We start from the raw sequence: 23,532 nt of genomic DNA, 5'->3' as shown, positions 1-23,532 counted from the left end.
TTCTTAGTCAATTCTAAGGTTATTTATGGTTTTGAAACTTCCTTAAAAAGTACTTTGGAACATTTCCATAGAAAAGATACCAGCCCTTGAAAAACTCCAATTTAAATTTATGCTGCACTCAGCTTAGATGGCAAAACTCTAGGTATGAAAATATCCACACATAACCATGTGTCATATACAAAATGACATGTGATGAGCAATTGGAATTTACTTATTGAAGATGTTGAGGACACGGTGGAGTCATGCAAATGGTGAAGGTCAGAGACCAGCATTACACACATAAGGAATGGTGAGAATATGACAATATCTCATATGGCAGTTTTAGGTTATTTTACCCACTTATAATTTTAAGTTCAATATTATACATCCATGAGTGAATTCACTGTGGACAGGTGAGATACAAAATAAATTTAAAAATATAAAATTATTTAATTACATTCATCCTGAGCTTGCTCACTCTACGGGAATGCCCATTGTATAGAATAAATCACGTGACTTGTTTTTCACATCAATGCTTCATTCATTTTGATTGCAAGACAAAAAAAAAAGGCATTTCTGTTCCCTTTATTTTCTTCACAAAAAAAAAAGATAAAACAGTTGTGGCACCAGAAGTGAATAGAGAAGAGACAGGTGAACTATGACTGTTACCTTGTTTTTTTCTTTATAATGACCAATTACAGAAGTGTTGGCCTGAGAAGCATGTGGGACGTTAGGTAGAACTGCTTGCTGCCGGCTTATACTGAATAAAAAGGATGCTCTTCATCAGTCACCAGTGATGGAGCCAATGCGAAAAGAAAACAGAATTGAAGTTTAGAATATCTCATTTTGTATGCTGGCTATTTTATTTTATTTTATTTTGCAATTTAGCCCTGCATTCTCAACTCTTGATAATGAGCAAAAATAAAAAAATGAAAATCATAAGATGCGTCCTGGCAGGGTGAGTGTTTGAATCCCCCTAGGTTCCCCAGAGCTCATAAGTTTCTGCAGTAACTGGCAATACCCATTCATCTCTATGCTTTCTACTCCCCTAGCTTTCCCTCCCTACCCAACAAGTGTGAACATGCTTTAACTCCCCTTGTGTTTGGCACTGGGTCAGATCAAATGCTTTTTTGATCTGAGGCCCAGAAGTCACCTTTGTGTTAACATCTCCCAAATGCACTGCTTGTTTTGTTCAGCTAAGAGTAAAGTGGAATGCTTCAAGGAAGGTGGGTGTGGTAGGGCAGGGGGTGGGGTGGGGTGAAATTTTGGGAAGAGTTTTAGGGCTAGATTCTTGAGCCTCCTGCAACGCATAGTAATAAGATTTAGTTGTGCTTGCTTTCAAAGCTGTGGAAAGCCGATGTTCTGGACAGTCTCCTCATGGACAGGCTGTCCCCTCGGCTCTCCGGCTTGGAGGACTTACTCCTCTGGAAGGGATTTCGTAGGCTTGCTGTGTTCCGTTGCCTGTCGAGCTTGTCACTGATGGAGAAGCTCTTCCTGGTGTGTGCATATGGCGCGCTTGGCTCCTCTGCTGAATAGCTGTTGGCTCGCTCTATCTTGGGAACTGTGATGTTGTTGGACAGGGTTCTGTCTGAAATGTCACCCTCCTGGGAGGAAATAGCAATGGCAGCCCTCCGGCCTCGAGCCTCATTCTCCTCACTATCAGAGCTAGGGTGACTCAGTTCTGCTTCTCGTTCGGGATGACAGCAAGTTAAGTCCTCCACTTTGTCTCCCAGACCTCCTCCGGTGAAGGTGGCTCTGTCGGCAATCACTTGAGGGGCATTGACACACCGGGTGTCAATACAGTCTGTAATACTTGTGTATTCTGCTGTTTTCATGGGCACCCCAAAGTTGGCATAATAACTCCGTGAAGGGGAAAACATAAAGCTGTGAGACTTCACAATGGGGGCCTCTTCTAGAAGAAAGGGTGTGGTGGCTAAGTAGCGGCTACTCTTGGAACGCTCAATGGTGTGACATGTTGAGGGCTCTGAGTCCCAGGGGTTTTGGCATTCTGGGAGGTGGGTATAGTCTGAAGAAAAAGATCTAGTGTCCATGGAGGTGATATCTTCGAAATCGATGCTCCTGCTAGGTGGTCTGTCTGTTGGTGCAAGGGTTGCATAGGCACTGCTTGAAGGGGCTGTGGAAGGTGCTGGAATTGAAAAGCTTGGCTCACCCAGCCCAAGGATGTTCATGGAACTGTCCAGAGGGTCTATGTCACAGTGGAGCTCATCCATGGCAGACACGTAGATGTCTATGCACGACGATGGTCTTCTGGAATCTGGAACAATGGCCAAGGTGTTTGCAGGGGCTGTAGGAGCTTTAGATTCTTTTGCTACTGAATGGGAACTAGTGGCCCGATGTAGGCTCAGGGACCTTTCTTTAAAGATACTTTCCAACTTGTCTATACCACTTTTGTCTTTCATATTGACTGAATAGAAAGAATGGCTTCGCATACGGGGCATTAAAGTTGGAGAAGTTGGGGATATGGTCTCCTCACCTGCAGGGTCTATACTTTCTTGGAGCTTGAAGGTGTTTCCCTCCTGGCTGTTGAAGCTGCTCTGGCGGACAATGTAGGCTGCATCTGTGCAGTCTGAGGAGGTCCTCGAGCGGATTTTGTTGGACTCTGCCCGCTCCAGACCTGTCAGGCGTTCTAGGGCTGTGGCCATACGCCCAATGAGGTCCTCAAGCTGCGCCAGTCGGATGTCCACGGTCTGGAGAGAAGCCTTCATGGAGTGTTCTCGCTCGTTGACTTCCTCCAGCCGCATGGACATGTTCTCCACCCTGTGTGAGGAGAAAATGAGGGTTACTCAAGTTGGCCTCTCTGCCAGGGGGATGGTTAGAGAATAAGGGTAGAGGACATCAAAGGCATACTCAAACCTCAGGGGCCTCTGTGTTCCGACAGCCATTCTAACTCCCTTGGCCAAAGGAAAACTGAGGGTCATGGGTCATGAGAGAGGTTGGGGAGGAGAAAGTGGCATGATTACTGATAACTACAGAATCCCACCTTTTTTTTTTTTTTTTTGGCCAGTCCTGGGCCTTGGACTCAGGGCCTGAGCACTGTCCCTGGCTTCTTCCCGCTCAAGGCTAGCACTCTGCCACTTGAGCCACAGCGCCGCTTCTGGCCGTTTTCTGTATATGTGGTGCTGGGGAATCGAACCTAGGGCCTCATGTATCCGAGGCAGGCACTCTTGCCACTAGGCTATATCCCCAGCCCAGAATCCCACCTTTTTTGTGCAAGAAAAGACTTCTGAGATTACCGAACCTAGTGGTTTTATTTTCATTTTGAGAAAGGGTATAGTTGCATTGCCCAGGCTGGTCTTGAACTCCTTGAGTCAAATGATTCTCTTGAGTCAGTCTCCACAGTAGCTGGCATTATAGGTGTATGACACCATATCTGATTAAATTTAGTGGTTTTTAATCTTTCTGGTGATAGCATAGCCTAGACACTGGGTCATATCAATTTTTCAGTGCTAGAGAGTAAAACAGGAAAAGACAGAACAGTTTTGTTCCTTTTTCAGTTCTTTCTGGAATCCAGTGTAGACAAGATTAGTATTTTACAGAGATAAAGATGTTTTAGTGTAAGTGTGTGTGTGTTTGTGATCACATCCAAGAACTGGGCAATATCTCCTATCCATAGCCTCTTTCTCTACATCCCACCTCCCTCAAGCCAGCACCATAGGGAAAACTAGCAGGGAAGAGGCAGACATGAAGCACAATAGCTGATGGAAGATGGGGTGTGGCTTAAGGGGGCTGACAGGAGAAAAGTCTTCAGGAACAGCCAGGAGGGGCCTGATAGGAGCTCTAAGAGTAAAGTACCATGATTTGAGGGAATGGAAAGAAGAGAGAAACCTACTGCAATCTATTCTTTGCTGTTGAAACTGTTTTGAGTTTAAAACAATTTATTTTAATTTATCATTTTTTTTATGCTCAGGTTGGCTTCTAACTCAAGGCTGGCCTTGATCCTGCAATCTTCCTGCTTCAGCTTCCTGGGTGCTGCGATTACAAGTGTGCAACATAATTACTAGCCTGAGGAGATAACACTTAACTCTCCCATGGCTTAGAGGTGGAGTGGAAGGCAAGTCTTGACCAAACCAGTAGTGATTGGTGCTTTCCATTTTCTTCAAGAATTCTATCATTTAGGTCATGGACTCAACTTGTAGGGATCTAATGTAGGAACTATAAAGAATAACGGTTCTAGAGTTTGTTCAGTAAGAGACTGCATCCCTTAATCTGTCAAATATTTTCTTGAAAAGTTCAGTATAAATGGCCATGCATCCTAGATTCAAATAGGCCTAAGGAGCCTCCAAGGAGTTGGGGTAATAATTGTGGCCACTCAGAACTGACTCTGACTAAATGACTTAGGAGATAAAATGGATCAATTAGAATGCCCAAGGGGATAGAAACCTATCGTGACTGTAGGGATTAAAAACAAGCACTATGCAAAATAAGACATTCAGTGGGAAGAACACTTTATTTAGCTTCCTTCTCTCATCTCTCCACACTTGGAGTGACTCACTTCAGAATAACTTAGGATGTGATCATAACGGGGTCCTGGAAAGATGGAGATGACTAGTGCTGGAGAGATGGGAGCAACTTTAAGTGTTCCTGATGTCAAAACTCTGTTTTACGGTTGTCTAACATAAATAGAGTGATGCAATAGTCTATGTGGATTGTATGTGGTTAAATTCAATCTATGTATCCAAATTTTTGTGTATTATATACACACTGAAACATTTCCCTTTTCCTTCCCTTTATAGCTTTCTCCCTTTCTTCCCCACCCCTCTCAAGAATGCACACAGGATAAATTATGTCGCTTGTCATACCAATCAGGAAGGATGTATGAGATGGGCTGTATGGATCCCTCATATCTCAGTTGGTGAGTCCCATGATATTTCTGTTTTATGGGTTGCAATTTCAGAAGTAAAAGATTATTTTGGGGATACCAATGTTCAAGACCCAACAATAACCAAACCCCCCCCCCCAAAAAAAAAGACAAACAAACAGGCAGAAGTCACCAAAGTAGCGTAAGGCTTGGGTTTAGGTATTTAGGTTGGGTTGTGAGGTTATGAAGATTCTCCAGGCCACATTATTCCAGAGGGTATGGATAATTCCCAAGATACAGAGAAGGGAGGGAGCCTTCACTCTGTCATAGGCTGCAGGGAATCGCCCTTGTTCACCTCAATCACTCTTTGAGGATGGGGTTTTGAAACCACCAAGAATAGAACACAGCCTTGGAAACAAAGTGGTCTCAAAGGGTTTACAGACATGGAGTGAGGCTCCAGGGGGGGATGCCCCAGTTCCTTCTTGGTTTTCTCTGGAAGGAACTGGTGACATGGTCACAATATATCTACATGTGCTGGTGTCCTCCCCTCTTCACTGTAGTTCCCCAGAGGCAAAGCCTTCCTGGCAGCTTAACTCTCCTTCCTACCTTTCTTTCCTTCCAAATTCAAAAAGCACTTCCAAGGAGTGTAAGACATATGTTTTTGGAAATGTATCTGCACAATGGTAATGGGTCCATGTGGCACAATTTACTGGGAACCACCTGGCTACATGTCTATTAATAAATAAGCATCAGAATGAGAGACATTTTCAGATTTGCAGCTCTTTCTTTTGTTTGCCAGAAAATGACTCCACATTGTATCATAATAAAATGCTCTATTTTGTGGTGATAGATGTGTGTAAAATATATGCATGGCTGTCAACTTTATTAATATTGGCTTGGTGCCTATGGAGGCATATGGGAATATACCAACTTACCTGGACTTCATTCTTTAAAGAAATAAAAAGCCAGGGACATAAAAAAATATACTACCAATTATATAATTTCTGAAGTTTGTAGAAACTATCTGAAGTAGATAAGCAAACAAAATGGTATCTCATGAAAACTAGACATGACTGTTTCCATTCTTAAAAGACTGAGTCATATTGGCTCTAGTAATCAAGCTTTCATATTTTTTGCACTATTTTAAAATTACTTCTGGAATATTTATGTTGCAAATGGTTACTTCTGGAATATTTATGTTGCAAATGGTTAAAATGTAAAGCTATAACAATGCTTTGTGACTCTTGGGTATTCTTTTGAACAGCAGTCCCCAAGTGTTGAGTTGCAAATGCAGTAGCCTGGAATAAAGTTTTTATTAGTCTACAGAAAAACAAGAGAAGTAAGAAAATCTAAGAGCATTTAGATATATCAAGGCTTATTACATTTAGAGCCTCTCTCTCTGTCTCTCTCTCTCTGTCTCTGTCTCTCTCTCTCTCTCTCTCTCTGTCTCTCTCTCTGTCTCTTAAAGTTTGGAGAGTTTTCTAATAACCCTACTGGCTCTTAGAACTATTTGTTAAATACAAACACTGGGTAGAAAATTTTGCTTGCATTTCTTTATTTTTACTTTTCCATGCAGAAGGAAAAACAAAATAATTCTGGGGGGCGGGGGACCGCAAAACACTCGATCATTATTTTCATTGATTTCTAAGACTCTTGCTGCAGTTTAGAAGACATTAAGCACCCAGATAAACCAGGCTCTAGAATGATTCTATTCTCTGGGGAAGATGATCAGTGTTCTGAATGAAGCAAAAACCTATCAGAGAGCCTAGAGACAGGTTGGATCTCTCACTTTGTGACTGAATCAGACCCACTTTCAAGTCTAAGGCAGCCCTGTTTTTTATTTGGCAATCCCTACCACCTAGGAGAGCAGCTGCTACTCCCTACTGGAGAAGTCTAAGGAATTTCTGATCTTTATATATGCTGGGCAATAGTCCTCTTCTCTCAGAAGGTCCATGATCTGTTGGACAATAGAAAATTAGTATAACATTTCCATTTTGGGGGGCACTGTAACTGGTAAACAAGGCTGTGGCAAACCAGATCTGAGAGAGGCATGTGCCCATGGAACAAACCTTTCTGATGTCACTCGTATCCTCTCATCGTTGGATGAGTTAAAGCGGTCATCCTTTTCTCTGAAATATTCCTCTATACACTGTTCTTCAAAATCATGTACTTTTTTGAGTTCATCGTCGGTTATGAAGAGTTCTGTGAGAGGGGGGAAAAAGGTGAATTATGAGACTAAAAGCGATAGTAACTGAATTGTGGGCTTGATGACAATTGTAATATAAATCAAAGCTAAGAAAAGGGTCCTTGATTTTTGGTTAAGTCTCAAACTAGATCTAACATCCAATGAGGCAACTCATCTCACAGTTTTCTTTTTTTCAATTTCAAGGGCACATTATGGGAGCTGGTTAGAATCACACAAGGGATGAGACCAAGATTAAAAAGGAACAACAGCTAGAGAAAGAACATGCCTTAAAGGCTCAAATAGGCTGGCAGGTATGGCACACAGACCTAGTTGACTGACAATCCTTTGCTATTATGGAGGCAGCAAAGGCAAACACACATATATCCAATCTGCATTGAAACTATCAGCAGCCATGAGACCTACTTTCGGACAAGAAACAAAAGAGGAAGATATTTTTGCCTTCCTGATAAAGAGATTGTGGTTGGTTCTCTATTTTTCCCCTCTTTATTGTCAAAGTGAAGTATAGAGGGGTTACAGTTTCATATGTAAGGCAAGTACATTTCTTATCCAACTTGTTACCCCTCCTTCCTCATCCCCCCATCTCCTCCTCAGTTCCCCCCACCCAAGAGTTGTATGGTTGGTTTACACCAATTGGTTTTATAAGTATCAGTAGTGCAATGGTTTGGATTTGTATCCTTTGTCTCTTGATCTTTGGTATTCCCTTTCCCTTCTCTAGTTCCAATACATGTATATACAGTATCCAGGGTAATAAGATCAGTTACAATAAAAGCAGGAGTAAAACCACAGGAAAGAAATATGAGAGAACAATAGGTACGGTTTCACACGGCATGTTGAAATTAACTACAACAATGATATACCACTTATTTCCATAACATGGAGTTCATTTTGCTTAGCATTATCTTATGTGTTCATACAGGCATAGCTATTGAGCTATTATGATCTTTTGCTATGTCTATCCTAGACAGGGTCAATACCAAACTCCAAGCTGTATTACAAAGCTATAGTAATAAAAACAGCTTGGTATTGGCAAAAGAACAGGCCTGAGGGCCAATGGAACAGAACTGAAGACCCAGAAATGAACCTGAAGACCTATGGCTACTTAATCTTTGATAAAGGAGCTAAAAATAGGATGGAAGAAAGACAGCCTCTTCAACAAATGGTGCTGGCAGAACTGGTTCACCACTTGTAACAAACTAAAACTAGATCCTTATCTATCACCCTGCACCAAGATCAATTCCAAATGGATCAAAGACCTTGAAGTAAAAACAAATACCCTGAAAACACTACAAGAAGGAATAGGAGAAATGCTTGGGCTCCTTGGCACAGGACAAAACTTCCTTAACAAAGACCCAGAAATGCTACAAATTAAAAAAAGGATGGACAAATGGGACCGCATCAAACTGCAGAGCTCCTGCACAGCAAAGGACATAGCTTGCAAGATAAACAAAGATCTTTACCAGCCATACAATGGACAAAGTCCTCATATCTAAAATATATGCAGAACTCAAAAAATTAAGTTCCTCCAAAACAAATCCTCAAAGAACCAATGGCCTCCTTAACAAATGGGCCAAAGAACTAAAAAGAGACTTCTCTGAAGAGGAAATGAGAATGGACAAGAGACGGGTGAAGAAGTGCTCTACATCACTGGGCATAAAAGATATGCAAATCAAAACAAAACTGAGGGGCTGGAATGTGGCTTAGTGGTAGAGTGCTTGCTTAGTATGCATGAAAGCCTGGGTTCGATACCTCAGTACCACATAAACAGAAAAAGTCATAACTGGTTCTGTGGCTCAAGTGGTGGTAGAGTGCTAGCTTTGAGCAAAAGAAGCCCAAGGGCAGTGCCCAAGGCCCTGAGTTCAAGTCCCAGACTGGCCACCCCCTACCCACGTCTCCACCAAACAAAACAAAACAAAACAAAACAGAAAAAAAAAACCCACTGAGATTCCACCTCACCCCAGTAAGAATGTCCATTATCAGGAAAACGAGTAATAACAAATGCTGGAGGGGTTGTGATCAAAAGGGAATCCTACTACATTGTTGGTGGGAATGTAAACTTGTTTAACTACTTTGGAAAGCAGTGTGGAGGTTCCTCGGAAGGCTAAATATAGAGAGCTTCCCTATGACCCAGCAGCCCCACTTTTGGGCATCTACCCAAAAGATCACGAGCAAGACCACACTAAAGCCACCGGCACAACTATGTTCATTGCAGCACAATTTGTCATAGCTAAAATATGGAACCAACCTAGATGCCTCTCAGTAGATAAGTGGATCAAGAAAATGTGGTACATATACACAATGGAATTCTATGCCTCTATCAGAAAGAATGATACTGCCCCTTTCATAAGGAAATGGAAGGACTTGGAAAAAAAATCATACTAAGTGAAGTGAGCCAGACCCAAAGAAACATGAACTCTATGGTTTCCCTCATAGGGAATAATTAGTACATCTCTAGGTTCTCTATTTTTTTTTTAAAAAAAAAACCTTTTCTTTTGCCCTCTTAGTCCATGCTGGCCTTTGATCCGCTCAGTCTTCCTTCCTCAGCCTCCCAAGTGCTGGAATTACAGGCATGGGCCACCATGTCCAGTTCATCTTCCCTCCTATTTCCTATCTTTTAAAAAATTATTATTAAATAGATATACAAAGAAGTTGCAATTCTGTAAGTCAGATCTTTTTCTTATCTTGAACATAAGGGTGATGACTGGAAGTGTAATGATTATTTTGTGACCATAAAAGCCAGCACAATAAGAATAGCTGAATCTAAAATTAGAACTCTGGATCTTTGACTTCAACAGCCTATTGTTGAATTCTTGTTCTGGCCTATTTATTATCTCCTCATTTTTTGTTATGTAAGGAAAAGGAAGCCTTATTTCTTTGCTATTGTTATTCTGGTTTTTGGTTAATAGAAAGTAAGTTTATTCATGGTGGATATAGTGGTACAAAGATCCCAGTGGAAATGTGAGCCTTTAAAATGGTTTATAAATTGGGATTAAGTTAGTACAGTTGCTTTGGAAAAACCACGAATGAGTAAGTTCTTTCCTGTGCCTCTGAGATGGTGTTGGGATTGTCTCTAATGTCTGGAGCTCTGAATTTTAGCCCCTTGGTAGCTCTTTTGTTTTCTGTAGTTGCTCTTGCTAGTTTTATGATATTAGTATTTTAACTTGCTGGGAGCATGGTACAGATATGACTATGAAAGCAGATGAGAGTAAAGAAAATGCCAGAAGTTGCCAGATGTCAAACCAGTCTTTTCAAATATGGCAAGCTCTTGAAGTGAGGACAGTCCTTATCAGAAAATCATGCCTGAGACTGAGTCAGGAAATTACATAAAGCCTTTGGCTTCAGGGAGAGGAATGAAAGGAGAGAGAGTGAGAGGAAGGGGAAAGAGAAAGAAACAAGAGAGGAGAGGGGCGAGGGAGAGGAGAGAGGAGAAGAAGAGATAGAAGACAGAGGAGAGAGGAGAGAGAAGGGAGAGAAGAAGAGAGAAGAAAGAGAATGTACAGAGACATCCCCCCCAAAGACCAAAGAGAGCAGACTCCTTTCTGCCCTTGATCTAGTTGAGACCCCAAAGAGTATACTGAAGCCTTGCTCTGATGACACCTTAAGCAAATGCTCCATTTTATTTCTTTGGTTATATGTAATGTTATTTAAAAAAAAAACATTTTAGCAGATGCTAACTAACAGCACATACCTATAATCTTAGCTATTTAGAGGAGGCTAAAATCTGAATGTGGTGGTTTGAAGCTAGCCTGGGGTAGAAAAGTTCATGAGACTCTTATCTTGAATTCATCACCAAAAAGCTGGAAGTAGAGCTGCAGTTCAAGTAGTAAAGCATGAGCAGACAGTGAGTTCAAGTACTGACATTAAAAAATAGGTATTATTTTAAAAGATTCATCAATGTGTCAAATTTTACAATGTAATTTTAATCTTAGACTACAGAGTACTTGTTTACCAAGGCTCTGCCAGAACTTGGCAGTGTCCTGGGATCTTTTAATTAGTAGGACAAGTTGAACCGATCGTCCTTTTCCCTGAAATACTCCTTCATGCACAAGTCACAGATGGTGACAAGCTCCCTTTTCTTTGATTTATAAATAACAATTAAAGGCCCTCCTCTCTGTGCTTTACCAGTTCCCACCCAGTCACAGCTCTGAAAAATCTTTTTATTTTTCGCTTGAGAAATCTGACACTTGGCCACTCCTCTCCACGTGTCCAGAGACCTGGAAATACTTTTAATGCTATTGTGGGTAATAATAAGAAGTAAACTATGTAAGCAAACTATGTCCCAGCCTGTGAAGTGGGCCCTGAAATGAAACCAAGTCTCTGAACTTCCCTTCTTCCCAACTAAGCTGTGTAGATAATTAAGCTTCTCCTACCACAAATGACTCAGGCTGCATTGTAAATGATTGTGGCCACCTGAGTTAACATTCAACATGGTGTCACTCATTATAGCATTCTCTTTCTGCTCCTGTTGGACAGCCCAGGTTCTTCCTATGCTGGCAGATAACTCATGGCTTAGGGCTTAACTCATAGACCATAGGAACATCTCACCCCCACCCCTTCCCACCCTTCCAGTTCTCCAGCTTTCATTTATCAAATTTTGTATTTCAGATTATCATCTGAAAATTTGGAATTTCTAGTGCTTTCCAACTCTTTGATGTTAATATTTAGAGAGAAATTGGGCACTGCCATTCAGGGAGATCATTGGGATTCTTCAGGCTTAGAGAAGCAGTTGATTAAGGAGCTTTGGTTTTAAACCTTAGATATACTGTACTGGCATCCCACATGGGGAAGCAGACTCCTGGGCTACAAATCCAGGCTCTTGTTCATAGACTTAATGTAGGAGGCAACTCGACACATTTGGATAACCACAGTAGCTTGTCGGTATGGGGCTGGATCCCCAGTGGCTCTTAATGAGTGTTGGTGCCCGAGGGGTGTTTAGGAATCTGCAGGAGCAACTGGTACTTAGTGTGTGGAGGTGGATGTGGCAAACCTCCTGCCATGTGTGGCAGAGTCTTGCACAGTGAGTGAATTGTTTCACCCCAATGGCTATGAAATTTCCTCTTAGAAATATTGAACTAGAAGGTGAGTGGGGAGAAAGTCTTCAGTTTTCTCCTTTGAATAATAGTAAAGCAAGACTGGTTTCTTTATGAGCACATAAAGGCACAACCCCTGAGGTTTAGGAAAATGTTTTAAGACTTGAAAGAACTGATCACAATGGTCATGGAAAATCAGACAATCACTAAAATGTGACTCATGCCACAGTGCCTAAAGATGGCATGTGGTGGGCTGTGTCAACATGGTTGATGGATTTTTGTGATGCAATCCCTGAAAGATAAGAAGATTAGGACACAGAAAAGTGTAAAACAACCCTTCTTGTGATTTAAAAAAATTTTTGATTTTGTACTGGAACTAGGGCTTGAACTCAAAGCTTGGACACTGTTCTTCAGCTTTTGTGCTCCATGCTAGTGAAGTGCCAGACTTTGAAGTCAGGTCCCACTTTACCACGTGAACCCCACTTTACCACGTGAACCTCACTTTACCACATGAACCTGAGATAAGCAGGCCCTGTGAGCAGACCCAGGACAAGCCCATTAGGGCCTAGTCGGTCTAGAACTCTAACCGCTGGGAATGCTTAACTCTGACCACCCCTAGAATGCCTCGAACCCTGAGCCAATCAGATTTGTACCTGTGTCCTAATCTTGCTTGCTTGAACACCTGATTGTCGTAACTTTGTTTTTTGTCTTTATAAGCCCTGTGTAATCACAGCTTGGGGCTGCCTCCTAACCTCCACTGTGTCCGATGGGTAGGACAAGGCCCGGGCTGCGGCCCCACTTGAATAAAGTCTTGCCTTGCTATTGCATTTCGGAATGTCTGAGTCTCAGTGGTCTTCTTGGTGGTGGTTTCGTGACCTGGCACAACACTAGTACTCTACTAAATGAGCCCTATCTCCACTTCCCCTTTTTTTTTTTCTTTTTTTTTTTTTTGGTGATTAATTTGAGTTAAGAGTCTCATGTATTTTCCTACTTGGGCTAGCTTTGAACCTGGATTCTCAGATCTGTCTCCTGATTATCTAGGATTACAGGCATGAGGCACTGTTGCTTAGTTGGTGACTACTCTTTATGTCATTAGGAAGGATGTGAGGCTAAGAATGCTCAAGTTTCAGCTTCTATTGTCTTTTTTCCAGCCCCTCTTCCATGCCCCATGTCCTACTAGGTTTTCAGAGCTGTGTGAAATCTGCAGGAGCAGGAAGGTAGAGGGGGACCCGTGATTCCACAAGACTGCCAAGGATGGGGAGGGGGGTGGCTGTCACTTGAAGCTTACTCAGGCCATAGTCCCTTTCATCTGGGTCACTCTCCTGTTTCCTCCACCGACAGCACAGGTGCTGGAATATCATGGTCATGTGACTGAAGATGATCAGAGGTGGGGGCAGAACTGGCCTCTCGTGAAATGTCATGATGAGCTGATACCGCTGAAACTTCCACACTTGGTTGGATATCGACTTCACCTCAAAAAATGTATTGCTGGAATAAACCAGAGAGAGTTAAGTAAGTAAATTCAGTACTGTCTGAGGCATGGGCTCTCTCCACCTGGCTCCCCCGACCATTCACATTCCTGGAAGAAGGGTAGGCTCACTTAAAGACAGCGATGAGAAGGTTGACCAGTAGGATGTTAGCCACTAAGAGGTAGCAGGCCATGATAGCTGGCACAATCCATGCTCCTGTCTTGCAGGGCGGCAGCTGGATGATCTTCCCATCTTCTCGGGTCTCATTCTGTCCACAGGGAGCTGGAGAAAGCAGTACAGGCAAGGAGTGAGAAACCGTGGCTACCTGACAAGCAACAGCACAATAAAAAGACTGGTTTGTATGAAGGGTTGAGATGGAAGAAAAATGCAGCCATCTCCAATTAAAAAAAAAAAAAAAAGCAAGTTCCAAAATGCCAAAGTAACAAATGAGAGCTTGGTGAATAATACAAAGAGCCCCTACTCCAGAGGGGAGGCAGTTTGACCTGTGTCCCCAACCTGTCATCCAGCTGGAAGTGGTAGCTGCAGCTACCTGCTTTGCCTCCTTAAAAATGGCCAGGGGCATTTGGTGTCCCTAGCACACCTGGTGAGAGCTGTCTTGGGCTCCCTAATGCAGCGGGTTACTTTCAAAATGTGCTATGACAGCTCACAGCAGCACAGTCATGGCAGGCTATTGATCAGGAATTAACACCAGGGCACATGCTAATTGCTGCAAGAAGCAACTGAAGGGTTTGGAGCTAATGATTTGCTGTCTGACTAGAGGAGGAACAGGCAGGGCAGTGCCTTGGGAAGCAGAGTGCTTGTCACTCAGTACTCTTGCTCCTGATGGACTAGACTTCATCAGGAAGGAAGATGAGGGATGAGTGATGGGTCCAGGAACCACACAATTCATAGCTACCTGCTTTGTTTCCAGCACCATTTTCAATCACAAAAATGTGCTTTTTCAGGGCACAGGGAACAAAATCTAAAGGAAGTGACTAAATGGCTAAATTGGGGGTGGGGAGAGAGGTGGGGGTGTGGTGGTGAGGAGGAAGGTGATGTGTGGGACTGGGTCAGTGTGAGTAATGTTCTAATGAGGCCTGCATGGAGTTTCCAGATAAATGCGTGACCACGTCCTCTGGGAGGGGGAGAGGGGACCTCGATAAAGCTGTCTACTACTGCACAGTTTGGTTCATGAGTGGGATGGTGCCCTCAGGTGCTGGAGTAGGTTTTGATGACCCTTGATCTCCAGCTATCTTATAAGTTGGCCTTAGATTAGAGCCACTTAGTATCTACCTGTGAAAAAGACTTAGGCTGAAGGGCAGTGACAGGAGCACGGAGAGGACTTTATAGTAGCCACAGGATGCTGGGTTTGCAGAGGGATTCAGAATCCTGGCAAAATAAATCTACTCCATTCTATAGCGTTCCAGTTGCTAGGCTGTTCCCGCTGCAGGGCTCAGAATCCTGGCAAAATAGATCTACTCCATTTTATAGTGTTCTGGTTGCTGGGCTGTTCCCTCTGCAGAGACCCTCCATCTTCACTGTCCAGTGGTTCCTTAGAAGCTTAAAAAAGCCTGAACAGCTCTTCCTTTGCATTTGAAGCAGACTCCCTGAGAGGCCGCAGGCATTGGTGGTCTTTTTTTTTTTTTTTTTAAAACCTTCTCAGCTAATTCCCAAGTTGAGCCCACTGAGCAGGAAAAGTTAAACAATTTTGGACATCTTCTGAAGATCCCAATACAGCTTCTCAGTCTATGAGGGTTTTAATCACATCAAGGCAACAAGACCTTGTTTTGCTGGCCAGCACAAAATGGCCAAAGTGATTCCTTTGGTTCTACATGCAAGAAGATCAGATGTTGGGATGAAGTGTTTACAAGGAGCTGGGGTCTTTTGTTATTGGCAATTGGGGTACTGGTTACTCAAGAAGGCTCTGTAAGAGGTTCTTGTCATTTATTCCCTTGGAAGGAAAATCTAGTGAGTGGCTGCACTGGCTAGGACAAAGTCCATATTCTGAAGGTGGCTGGCCTATGGCCATTCTCTCGCCATTTCTCATCTCTCTCCTTCTGGGTGTAGCTTGGACCAAGTTTCTTGCAGTTCTCAGAAATATCACATTCCCTCTTAATAACTGATTGTGAGCCAAGTGGTTCTGTGGCTTCCCCTTCCTAAAGGCCTCTGGACATGTTGGTCCTACCCCTGTGCTTCATCTGCGTAATTCCCATTCATTTCTTAGTGCCCAATTTGTTTCTGAAGCCTACCTTTGCTCACTTCCTACCTCTTCCAGCTAAGGAAGAGCAGGTCATTTCCTCATGACCCCGCACTTCTGCTCACACTGCACTGTCATTGGCAATCTATGAATCTCTCTTGTGAAAGAGATTCCCAGAGGGAATTTCTCCTAGGCTTTCCCATCTTCTGGCTCAGGGCACACACAGAGGATATCCATACACACCCATACATGATAAATGAAAGAATAAAAGAACCTATTCAATATTTGGTTGTTGAGCAGTAACCAATATTTCTCACACTCCACAGGTCCATTGATATGCTTCGCTATGTTCTGGGAGACTGTTGAATCTTTCCTTAGGTCTTCACAGAAACCCTATCCTTGGCTTAGCAAGCAGGCTTGTCATGCTTGACCAGATTTGAGGATCTCTGTTGTCCACTTGCCCATAGCCTTAGAAGACTGTGTTCAGTAAGTACCTAATGTACCCCTTTTCTCTCTTATCTGATGAGATGTTTGGTACTCTGTTCTGCCTTTTCCTCTGGCTCCTGGTCAGATCTTTGTGGGGAAGTGAAGAAGAGTAGCTGAAACAGCAGCTATCTGGGATCCTTCTCAAGGCTCATACAGCACTAACAAATGCATTCCTGGGCTCCACTTCTTGAATCCATCATGAGAGAATGTGAAACAAACTTCAGGGAGGCAGAACTCACCTATCTTATTCTTTCTGACCCTGTGTTTCATAAAATCTATAAAGAAAACCTTTCTACTTCCCAATGGAAAGTAGACTCAGGGAGAAAAGTAGGTAGGTTTTCCACAATGTTGTAGACACATCTATTTTTCTTATGCTCCTCTATGGATTTCTTGGCTCGTTAAAACTTAGGCTTGCCTAGGGTTTTTACATAACATTTGATTTGATGTCAGTGTGAGTGGGCCTGGGGGATGTCCTGTTAATTGTTATTCCAGTTTCCATTTTACCTTTAAGTAAGTAGCACTCATTTAGTGTCTACAACCTGGGTAAAACTCTAAGCCTATCATTCTCACATGACTTGACGTTAGCTTACCTCATCTTCCTCATCTATGAAGTAAGGGCAGTAATGGCACTTCCTTTAGGGGGTGGGGAATGTCTAGATGAATACAAGGCATAAAACATGTAAAGCCCAAGGCTCCCTATATAGCCAGAACAATCAGCATGAGCTTATATCATTATCAGTACACTTATTTTGTAACTAAGGGAGTTCAGTCTTTTCAGGTTGAGGGACTATGTTCTACTTCCCTTTGTTTTGTGATCACCAACCCTAACACTTATTCTACAAACATTTATTGGGCATCATATAATAGGCACCAGGCACATAGAGAATTGAGGAGGCAATTCCTGTTAAGGAGTTCACAATTTTGTAGAGGACACAGAGAAGGAACTAAATGTTGCATTACTATATTAAGGTATGAGTTTTGGTGGGTGACTACCACATAACAGTCTGGTAGTAGAGACAGCCTGAAAAACATTATCTAGATTCTGTAGCAAGAATTGCAGCCTAAGTGAATTAGATGATCCTTGTAACAGTGATAATGCTAACAATAATGAATCATTAAGAGATAGTTCTCATATGATAATGTCAGCAAAGAAACCATGGATATCATATGCAGCAGTTAAATTGTTGAGCAGTGCTCTACAATGGCTTCTAATGTCCTAGTTATGGACATTTGTCTGCATTCAGAAGTGCTATGATTCAAACTCACAGATGACTACCACTGATAAAGATGAACTGGATTCCTCCCAGCCCCAATGCACAGCAGATTTCAGGGTGAAGGGTAAATTATCTGGATTGATAGTCATATGGTACCAACTAGTTCCCAAGACTGCCCAAACACATGAATCTGAGATAGCAGAGTCCTTTCCTACTTTTAGGATTTGGCACTTGAGTGATTTTTCTCTTAGTCTTCCTGCACAAGTCAGTGCATAGTCACCACTAACTTTATAACCAGTAACATGGTGTCATTTCCTTCTTGGCTGGTATCTATCAGTTCTGGGATCTTGGACTCAGAAACTCACAACATAGACTAGATTTATTACAAATTCAGAGTGTAAATACAAGAATTGAGAGTTCCTTAACTCTGGACAAATACCTATATCCAGCCAGCTTTGTCTAAAGTGAAGACAGTTTGCTTCAGAAGGAGAACATACACTAATTAAGTCAAGGATCCTTAGGGTAGGGTAAAGGCACAAGGGGGAAGGAGATCTCTATGTAGTTGTAGCCAGATCTGATGACCCAGCATTTGGAGACTCAAATTCCCTGTGATGTATTTATGTGGGTCACTCTGACACATCATAGGGAGGAAGCTGGAAGTGTCATCTCTGCTGATTATGCATTCATAGGTAGAAATGGACAATTGGGCTCTGGAGCACAGGGACAGGCTATACAATCACAATCTGGCCAAGAGTATGTGGATGGTGGAACAAAGCCCCCTCTTTACTGTGCACATTGTGGAAGGCTTGGAACATAGCCTTCTAGTGGTTGGAATTTTCTTTAGAAATTATTGTGACTAAAGAGGCTGTGTATGTGTGTGTGTGTGTGTGTGTGTGTGTGTGTGTGTATACATGTGTGTTATCTCAGTGCTAGGGCTTTCTTAGCAGCACAAGATCCTGGGTTCAATTCCAGCTCTGCAAACAAAATAAAACATAAAAATTAAAGCAAAACAACCCCTGCCCCCAATACCCAAACATAAAGCAAGGGTCAACAGCATCCCCACTAGTCCACGAACTCCCCAGGGCAAGATTTTGTCTCTGTTGCTCACAAACACTAGAATACTCTAGAATACTGTGACACTGTGTGTTGCATAGGAAATTAAAAAGTACCTGCTAAATGGTCACAGGCAGAATATCACACACTGCATGCCTAGCCTGCAGTGCCAGACAGTTCTGTAAGTTGTACCTGCTGCACTTGTTTAGGCCAGTGTCTGCTTTCCTATTTCTTCGAAGATCTTATCAAGTACCACTGCAACCTACCAGTATGGGATGGCTCTTGTGACAGCAAAAAGGATAGAAGGAAATATAGTTATTTTTTTAATCATTGCCAAAGTGAAAGCAACATGCTTTTTTAAGTCCATAGAAAATCTTCCTCAGAATGTGGTTGTACAAAACCTCTACAACAAATGAGTTGCAACACCCCATCCTGTATCTATGGAAGATAAGGCCAATTAATTATTTGTTTCCCTTTGAAGCAAGATATAACCTTGGAATCCTTCCCTACAAATAAACAAACAACAAAACTTTTTGAAAGTACAAACCAACCAAGCAACCACAATTGGTCCAAGAGAAGGGACTGTTCTCAACTTCTTTAAAAGAGGAATGTGAAGTGTGTGTGTGTGTGTGTGTGTGTGTGTGTGTGTGTGTGTGTGTGTGTAAGATCCCTCTTTAGGCTCCCTCTCAAGTCTAAAAGGTTTGATTGATGCCTGACTGGTATCATCTCATAGTTGATCAGAAAATAAATAGGCTCCTAAATGCTCATATTTCTGATAAGGGAGTGGCATGGGCTTTTCCCCCACACATCTTGGGCCAAGCTCACTGCCTATTTAGTCTTTTTTTTTTTTAATTTGCCAGTCCTGGGCCTTGGACTCAGGGTCTGAGCACTGTCCCTGGCTTCTTCTTGCTCAAGGCTAGCACCCTGCCACTTGAGCCACAGCACCAATTCTGGCCATTCTCTGTATATGTGGTGCTGGGGAATTGAATCCAGGGCTTCATATATATGAGTCAAGCACTCTTGTGACTAGGCCATATTCCCAGCCCTCACTGCCTATTTAGAAAGGGAGTTTTAAAAGTGGGTGCATCCCCAGAAAGTGTGAATCCTACTTCTTGTTGTATCTAATACCTTCAAAAGTGAAAGACGATGGAGGTTTGGGAACAGACATCAGTGGGAACTGTAGTGTATGCCAGACTCTGTGCTGGGCTCTTTACATTTCCATTAAACTGAGCTAATTTCCATTGGCCAGCGAGAAATGTATTGTCTTTGTTTTACAACAGAGGAAACACATGTTCAGGTGTGCAACGCCTTACCCAAATCACATGGCCTACAAGAGACAGTGCAAAATATACCCCAGTGCCAAAATGCTCCTGCTTAGTGTCAATTGAACTTGGCACTAGAGAAGCCATTGAAATGACATAAAAATGGGGGTTGATTTCTCTCTGCTCCTGAAACATGTATGAACTCCACTCTACCTGATTATAATATTAGTGACTGCCTCTTGCATGCTTAAATGCAAGGCCATCCAAACTACATATAACCTTTGCAATATTTGACATGATAGATATAATTGTCCTCATTTTCCAGAGGAAGACCTGATGCTTAGTTTTGATTTTTCCAGTATCTCAGAGAATAATAGGAAGAAAAGAGCTTGGGTGTCCACTCAAGCCTGAAAGACTACAAAAACCTCTTTTCCTAAAGAAAACACCCCACCCAGGGTTCCAAGGAACCTCTCATTTATGGATACATGTAGACAAAGTTCAGTAGACACTTGATTTTGTATCATTCCACTGACACAAATAATGGGGCCTGAACTGTTCAGATGAAGTAACGGGTGTATGGAATACTGTAAAATTAACAGTGTGTGAGGAAAATTAGGTTTGCATAACAGGTATTAAGTACCAATGTCTCCCCAACTAAAATACCTGGTGCTTTTTATTTCATCTTATCATATTCAAAGAAGTAAATATTAAATATTTACTTAATGTGCACATCCTCTTGCTTCCCCAAAAGAAGTGAAATTAGCACTGAGGGCAATGTTGATTCAGTTAGTGATATTCTTAAAAGAAAAATTAAGAATATTTCTAGAAGACTGACTCTTCCTGTCCTGTTTGAAGCAATATCCCTAAAGCTTATTGTGAACCAATGACAATGGGATAAAGAGCTTAGTTAAGTATTTGGCTACATTTATCCTACTTTACTTTTTTAAAGAAAGGATTTTCAACTGAAAAAAAATCCATCTTGGAAAGATAAGAAGGCAAAGAAGATTTCTCCATTTTTCCAAAATCCATATGGTTTTCCATGGAGGATTTAGGGTGGGATTAGCACAGCCCTGGTGGCTTACACTCAAGGTGAATTCAATTTAGATAATTCTGCTCTTTGGCCTTCTCCTGACACAACAATCTCCTTGGTGAGATACTAGGAGATGTCTTCTTTTGTATGGTTACATATATCTAGAAGTTTCCTTATTTATGGGTCAATATGTGGCTGTCAGTGTCTGCTCATAAGGGAGGTCAGAAAGATCAACAGTAACTGAAAACCAGTTAAGGCTGAATTCTTAGTCAAAAGCAATCCATCACACCTGCCCCCCCAAGACACTTTTTTCTTTTATTATTCTTTTTTAGTATATGTACCAGTCCTGGGGGTTGAAGTCAGGGCCTGGGCACTGTCCCTTAGACATTTTTGCACAAATTTGGTGCTCTATCACTTGAGCTCTACTTCCAGCTTTGGTTAACTGGAGATAAGAATCTCATGAACTTTTCTGTAAGAGCTGGGTTCAAACTTTGATCCTCAGATCTTAATCTTCTGAGTAGCAAGGATTATAGGCATAAGTCACCACCAATGCCTGGTCAGATTTTGCTGTTTACTGCATGACTTACTCCCCTTATGCTAGCTGAGAGTGACATGCACAAAAACAGCAACTGGAAAAGATCAGGAGGCTTTGGTTCCTCTATAGTGAGTGAAGGTAGTTGGAGTATGGATTTTCCTCCCAGGGTGCTATGCCCGTTGCTCAGGAAGTCCAAAACAATTTTAGCCAAGATGAAATAGCAAGTGAGAAAGTAACAACTCTTCTCATCTCATCTTCCTGACTTCCTCTGAAGACTGTCATTTGAGGATAATGTTTCCTTGACACTTCCTCACAGTTCCGAACCCCCCTTTTTAGTGAAGCCTGAGCAGACTGAAGGCTCAAGAATTTGGCAAGAATTTCTTAACAATGTACTGTTTTCAGTCTGTTTAGTTTGGTTATTGTCTCTTTTTGTCAAATCATACCGATTTTTAACGTATGGCCATGATGTATATTTTAAAATAAACTGAGCTTTGAAAACTGAATCAATTTAAAAACTTTAAAGAGTAGAACAGAGTTACAAAATAGTGAATAGGATATGAGATGGACTAGATATTGAGAAATACTAAATCTGATAATCTTCAAACTTCATCTAAGGATTCTATTACTCCTTGATTCTAAGATGCAGAACACAAGTCTTAAATGATTCCCAATTTGGGATCAAGTGACACAGTCTTCAGAAACATCTTAGCTACTTAGTTACTTGCTATTTGCTTAGCTTTAGTTTTCAGATATTTATAAATCATTATTTTTTTGAATAACTTTAAAAAAATATACTGGGGTTTGAACTCAGTGCCTTGGGCTCTGACTTGGCTTACTTGTTTGTTTGGCTGGTATTCTCCCATTTGAACTGTGCTTTAGTCTTGCCTTTTCTGGTTATTTTGGAATCAGAGTCTCATGGATTTTTCTTCCCAGTCTGGCTTCAAACTTAGGTCTTTTAGATCTCAACTTCCTAAGTAGCTAGGAGTATTGGCATGAGAGACCAGTGCCTGGCTAGCTGAATAAATTTCTGCTTCTAAATAAGAGGTAAGATTGTCACAAGCCTATGCCTGTTATGTGCATCTTAGAGGATGTTCTGGGAGAAGAGGGGAGATAATTCAATTCCTATAGTTATTGTAAAGGTGATGTGCAGGGGGTTGTAGTTACATAATCAAGTAATGAGTATATTTCTTTTTGAACAATGTCAAGCCTTCCCTTGCTCACTCCCTGTTTTCCCCTCTCATCCCACCCACAAGTTGTATTTTCAGCATACTGTCTATGAGTACTAGTGCTGCATTTATTCACCCTTGTCTCACCATTTCTGTGCCCCCCCACTTACCTTCTGAAAACAGACAAATGATAAAGAAAACAAAAACAGCAACAAAGAAAAAAAATAAAAACACTCTTGTATTTCTATTTCTTGGAGTTCTTTTAGAAAAAGATTATTTTATGTGATCATAGGCACATAACTATAGAGCCTTTTTGATGTTCTCCTAAGAATATCCTCCTTTGGTCTCACTTATGTGAATGTCTAGAGACTCATATAATTTATAATGTTCTAGTGTATTTTTGGTTTTTGTCTTTTAGTATCCAGTGTATTTATAGGCACTTTTTTTTTTTTTTTTTTTTTGGCCAGTCCTGGGGCTTGGACTCTGGGCCTGAGCACTGTCCCTGGCTTCTTTTTGCTCAAGGCCAGAACTCTGCCACTTGAGCCACAGCGCCACTTCTGGCCATTTTCTGTATATGTGGTGCTGGGGAATCGAACCCAGGGCCTCATGTATATGAGGCAGGCACTCTTGCCACTAGGCCATATCCCCAGCCCTATAGGCACTTTTTGGTTACCACAAATGAAGGAAATCATGTACCCTATGTTTCTTTGGGTCTGGCTTACTTTGCTTATTATAATTTTTTTCCAAGTCTTTCCATTTCCTACAAATATTACAATGTCATTTTTTGATGTAAGAGTAGAATTTATTATATATGTATCACATTATATATACACCACATTTTCTTATTCATTTGTCCATTGAGAGGCATCTTCCTGTTATATATATCTAGATTTCCCTAGAGATATTATTATTCGCTAGGCTTTTTTTAGAGAGAATTTTAAAACTCCAACTGTGGTAGTTCATTGTTTTGTTTCAGGAATTCATATCAGCAAGATTTTGTACAAATTTTGCTGGAGACAAATGTGTGTGTGTGTGTGTGTGTGTGTGTGTGTGTGTGATGTACATGTTAATGAGTTTACAACCATTATA

At 41.7% G+C, this 23,532-nt stretch overlaps 1 protein-coding gene across 21 annotated transcripts in view; it reads right to left on the bottom strand.

Annotated features, from left to right (window-relative positions):
* Window positions 1-636: 636 nt before the first annotated feature.
* The window catches only part of Trpm3 (transient receptor potential cation channel subfamily M member 3), a 298,633-nt gene continuing 275,737 nt past the window's right edge, over window positions 637-23,532 (bottom strand). For 17 of the 21 annotated variants that reach the window (XM_048332551.1, XM_048332559.1, XM_048332567.1 and 14 more), the window contains 4 exons: window positions 13,632-13,782; window positions 13,320-13,519; window positions 6,868-7,000; window positions 637-2,757 (listed from right to left, as the gene is read on the bottom strand). In XM_048332551.1, the coding sequence (XP_048188508.1) occupies window positions 1,302-2,757; window positions 6,868-7,000; window positions 13,320-13,519; window positions 13,632-13,782 (1,940 nt within the window). In that variant the 3' untranslated portion in view covers window positions 637-1,301. The remainder of the gene's footprint in view (window positions 2,758-6,867; window positions 7,001-13,319; window positions 13,520-13,631; window positions 13,783-23,532) is intronic. The other 4 variants (XM_048332691.1, XM_048332700.1, XM_048332600.1 and 1 more) reach the window with 3 other exon arrangements.

The sequence above is a fragment of the Perognathus longimembris genome, chromosome 1 (assembly GCF_023159225.1).
Source record: "Perognathus longimembris pacificus isolate PPM17 chromosome 1, ASM2315922v1, whole genome shotgun sequence".
Classification (NCBI taxonomy): Eukaryota; Metazoa; Chordata; class Mammalia; order Rodentia; family Heteromyidae; genus Perognathus; species Perognathus longimembris.
This window is presented reverse-complemented; position numbering and strand designations above follow the sequence as displayed.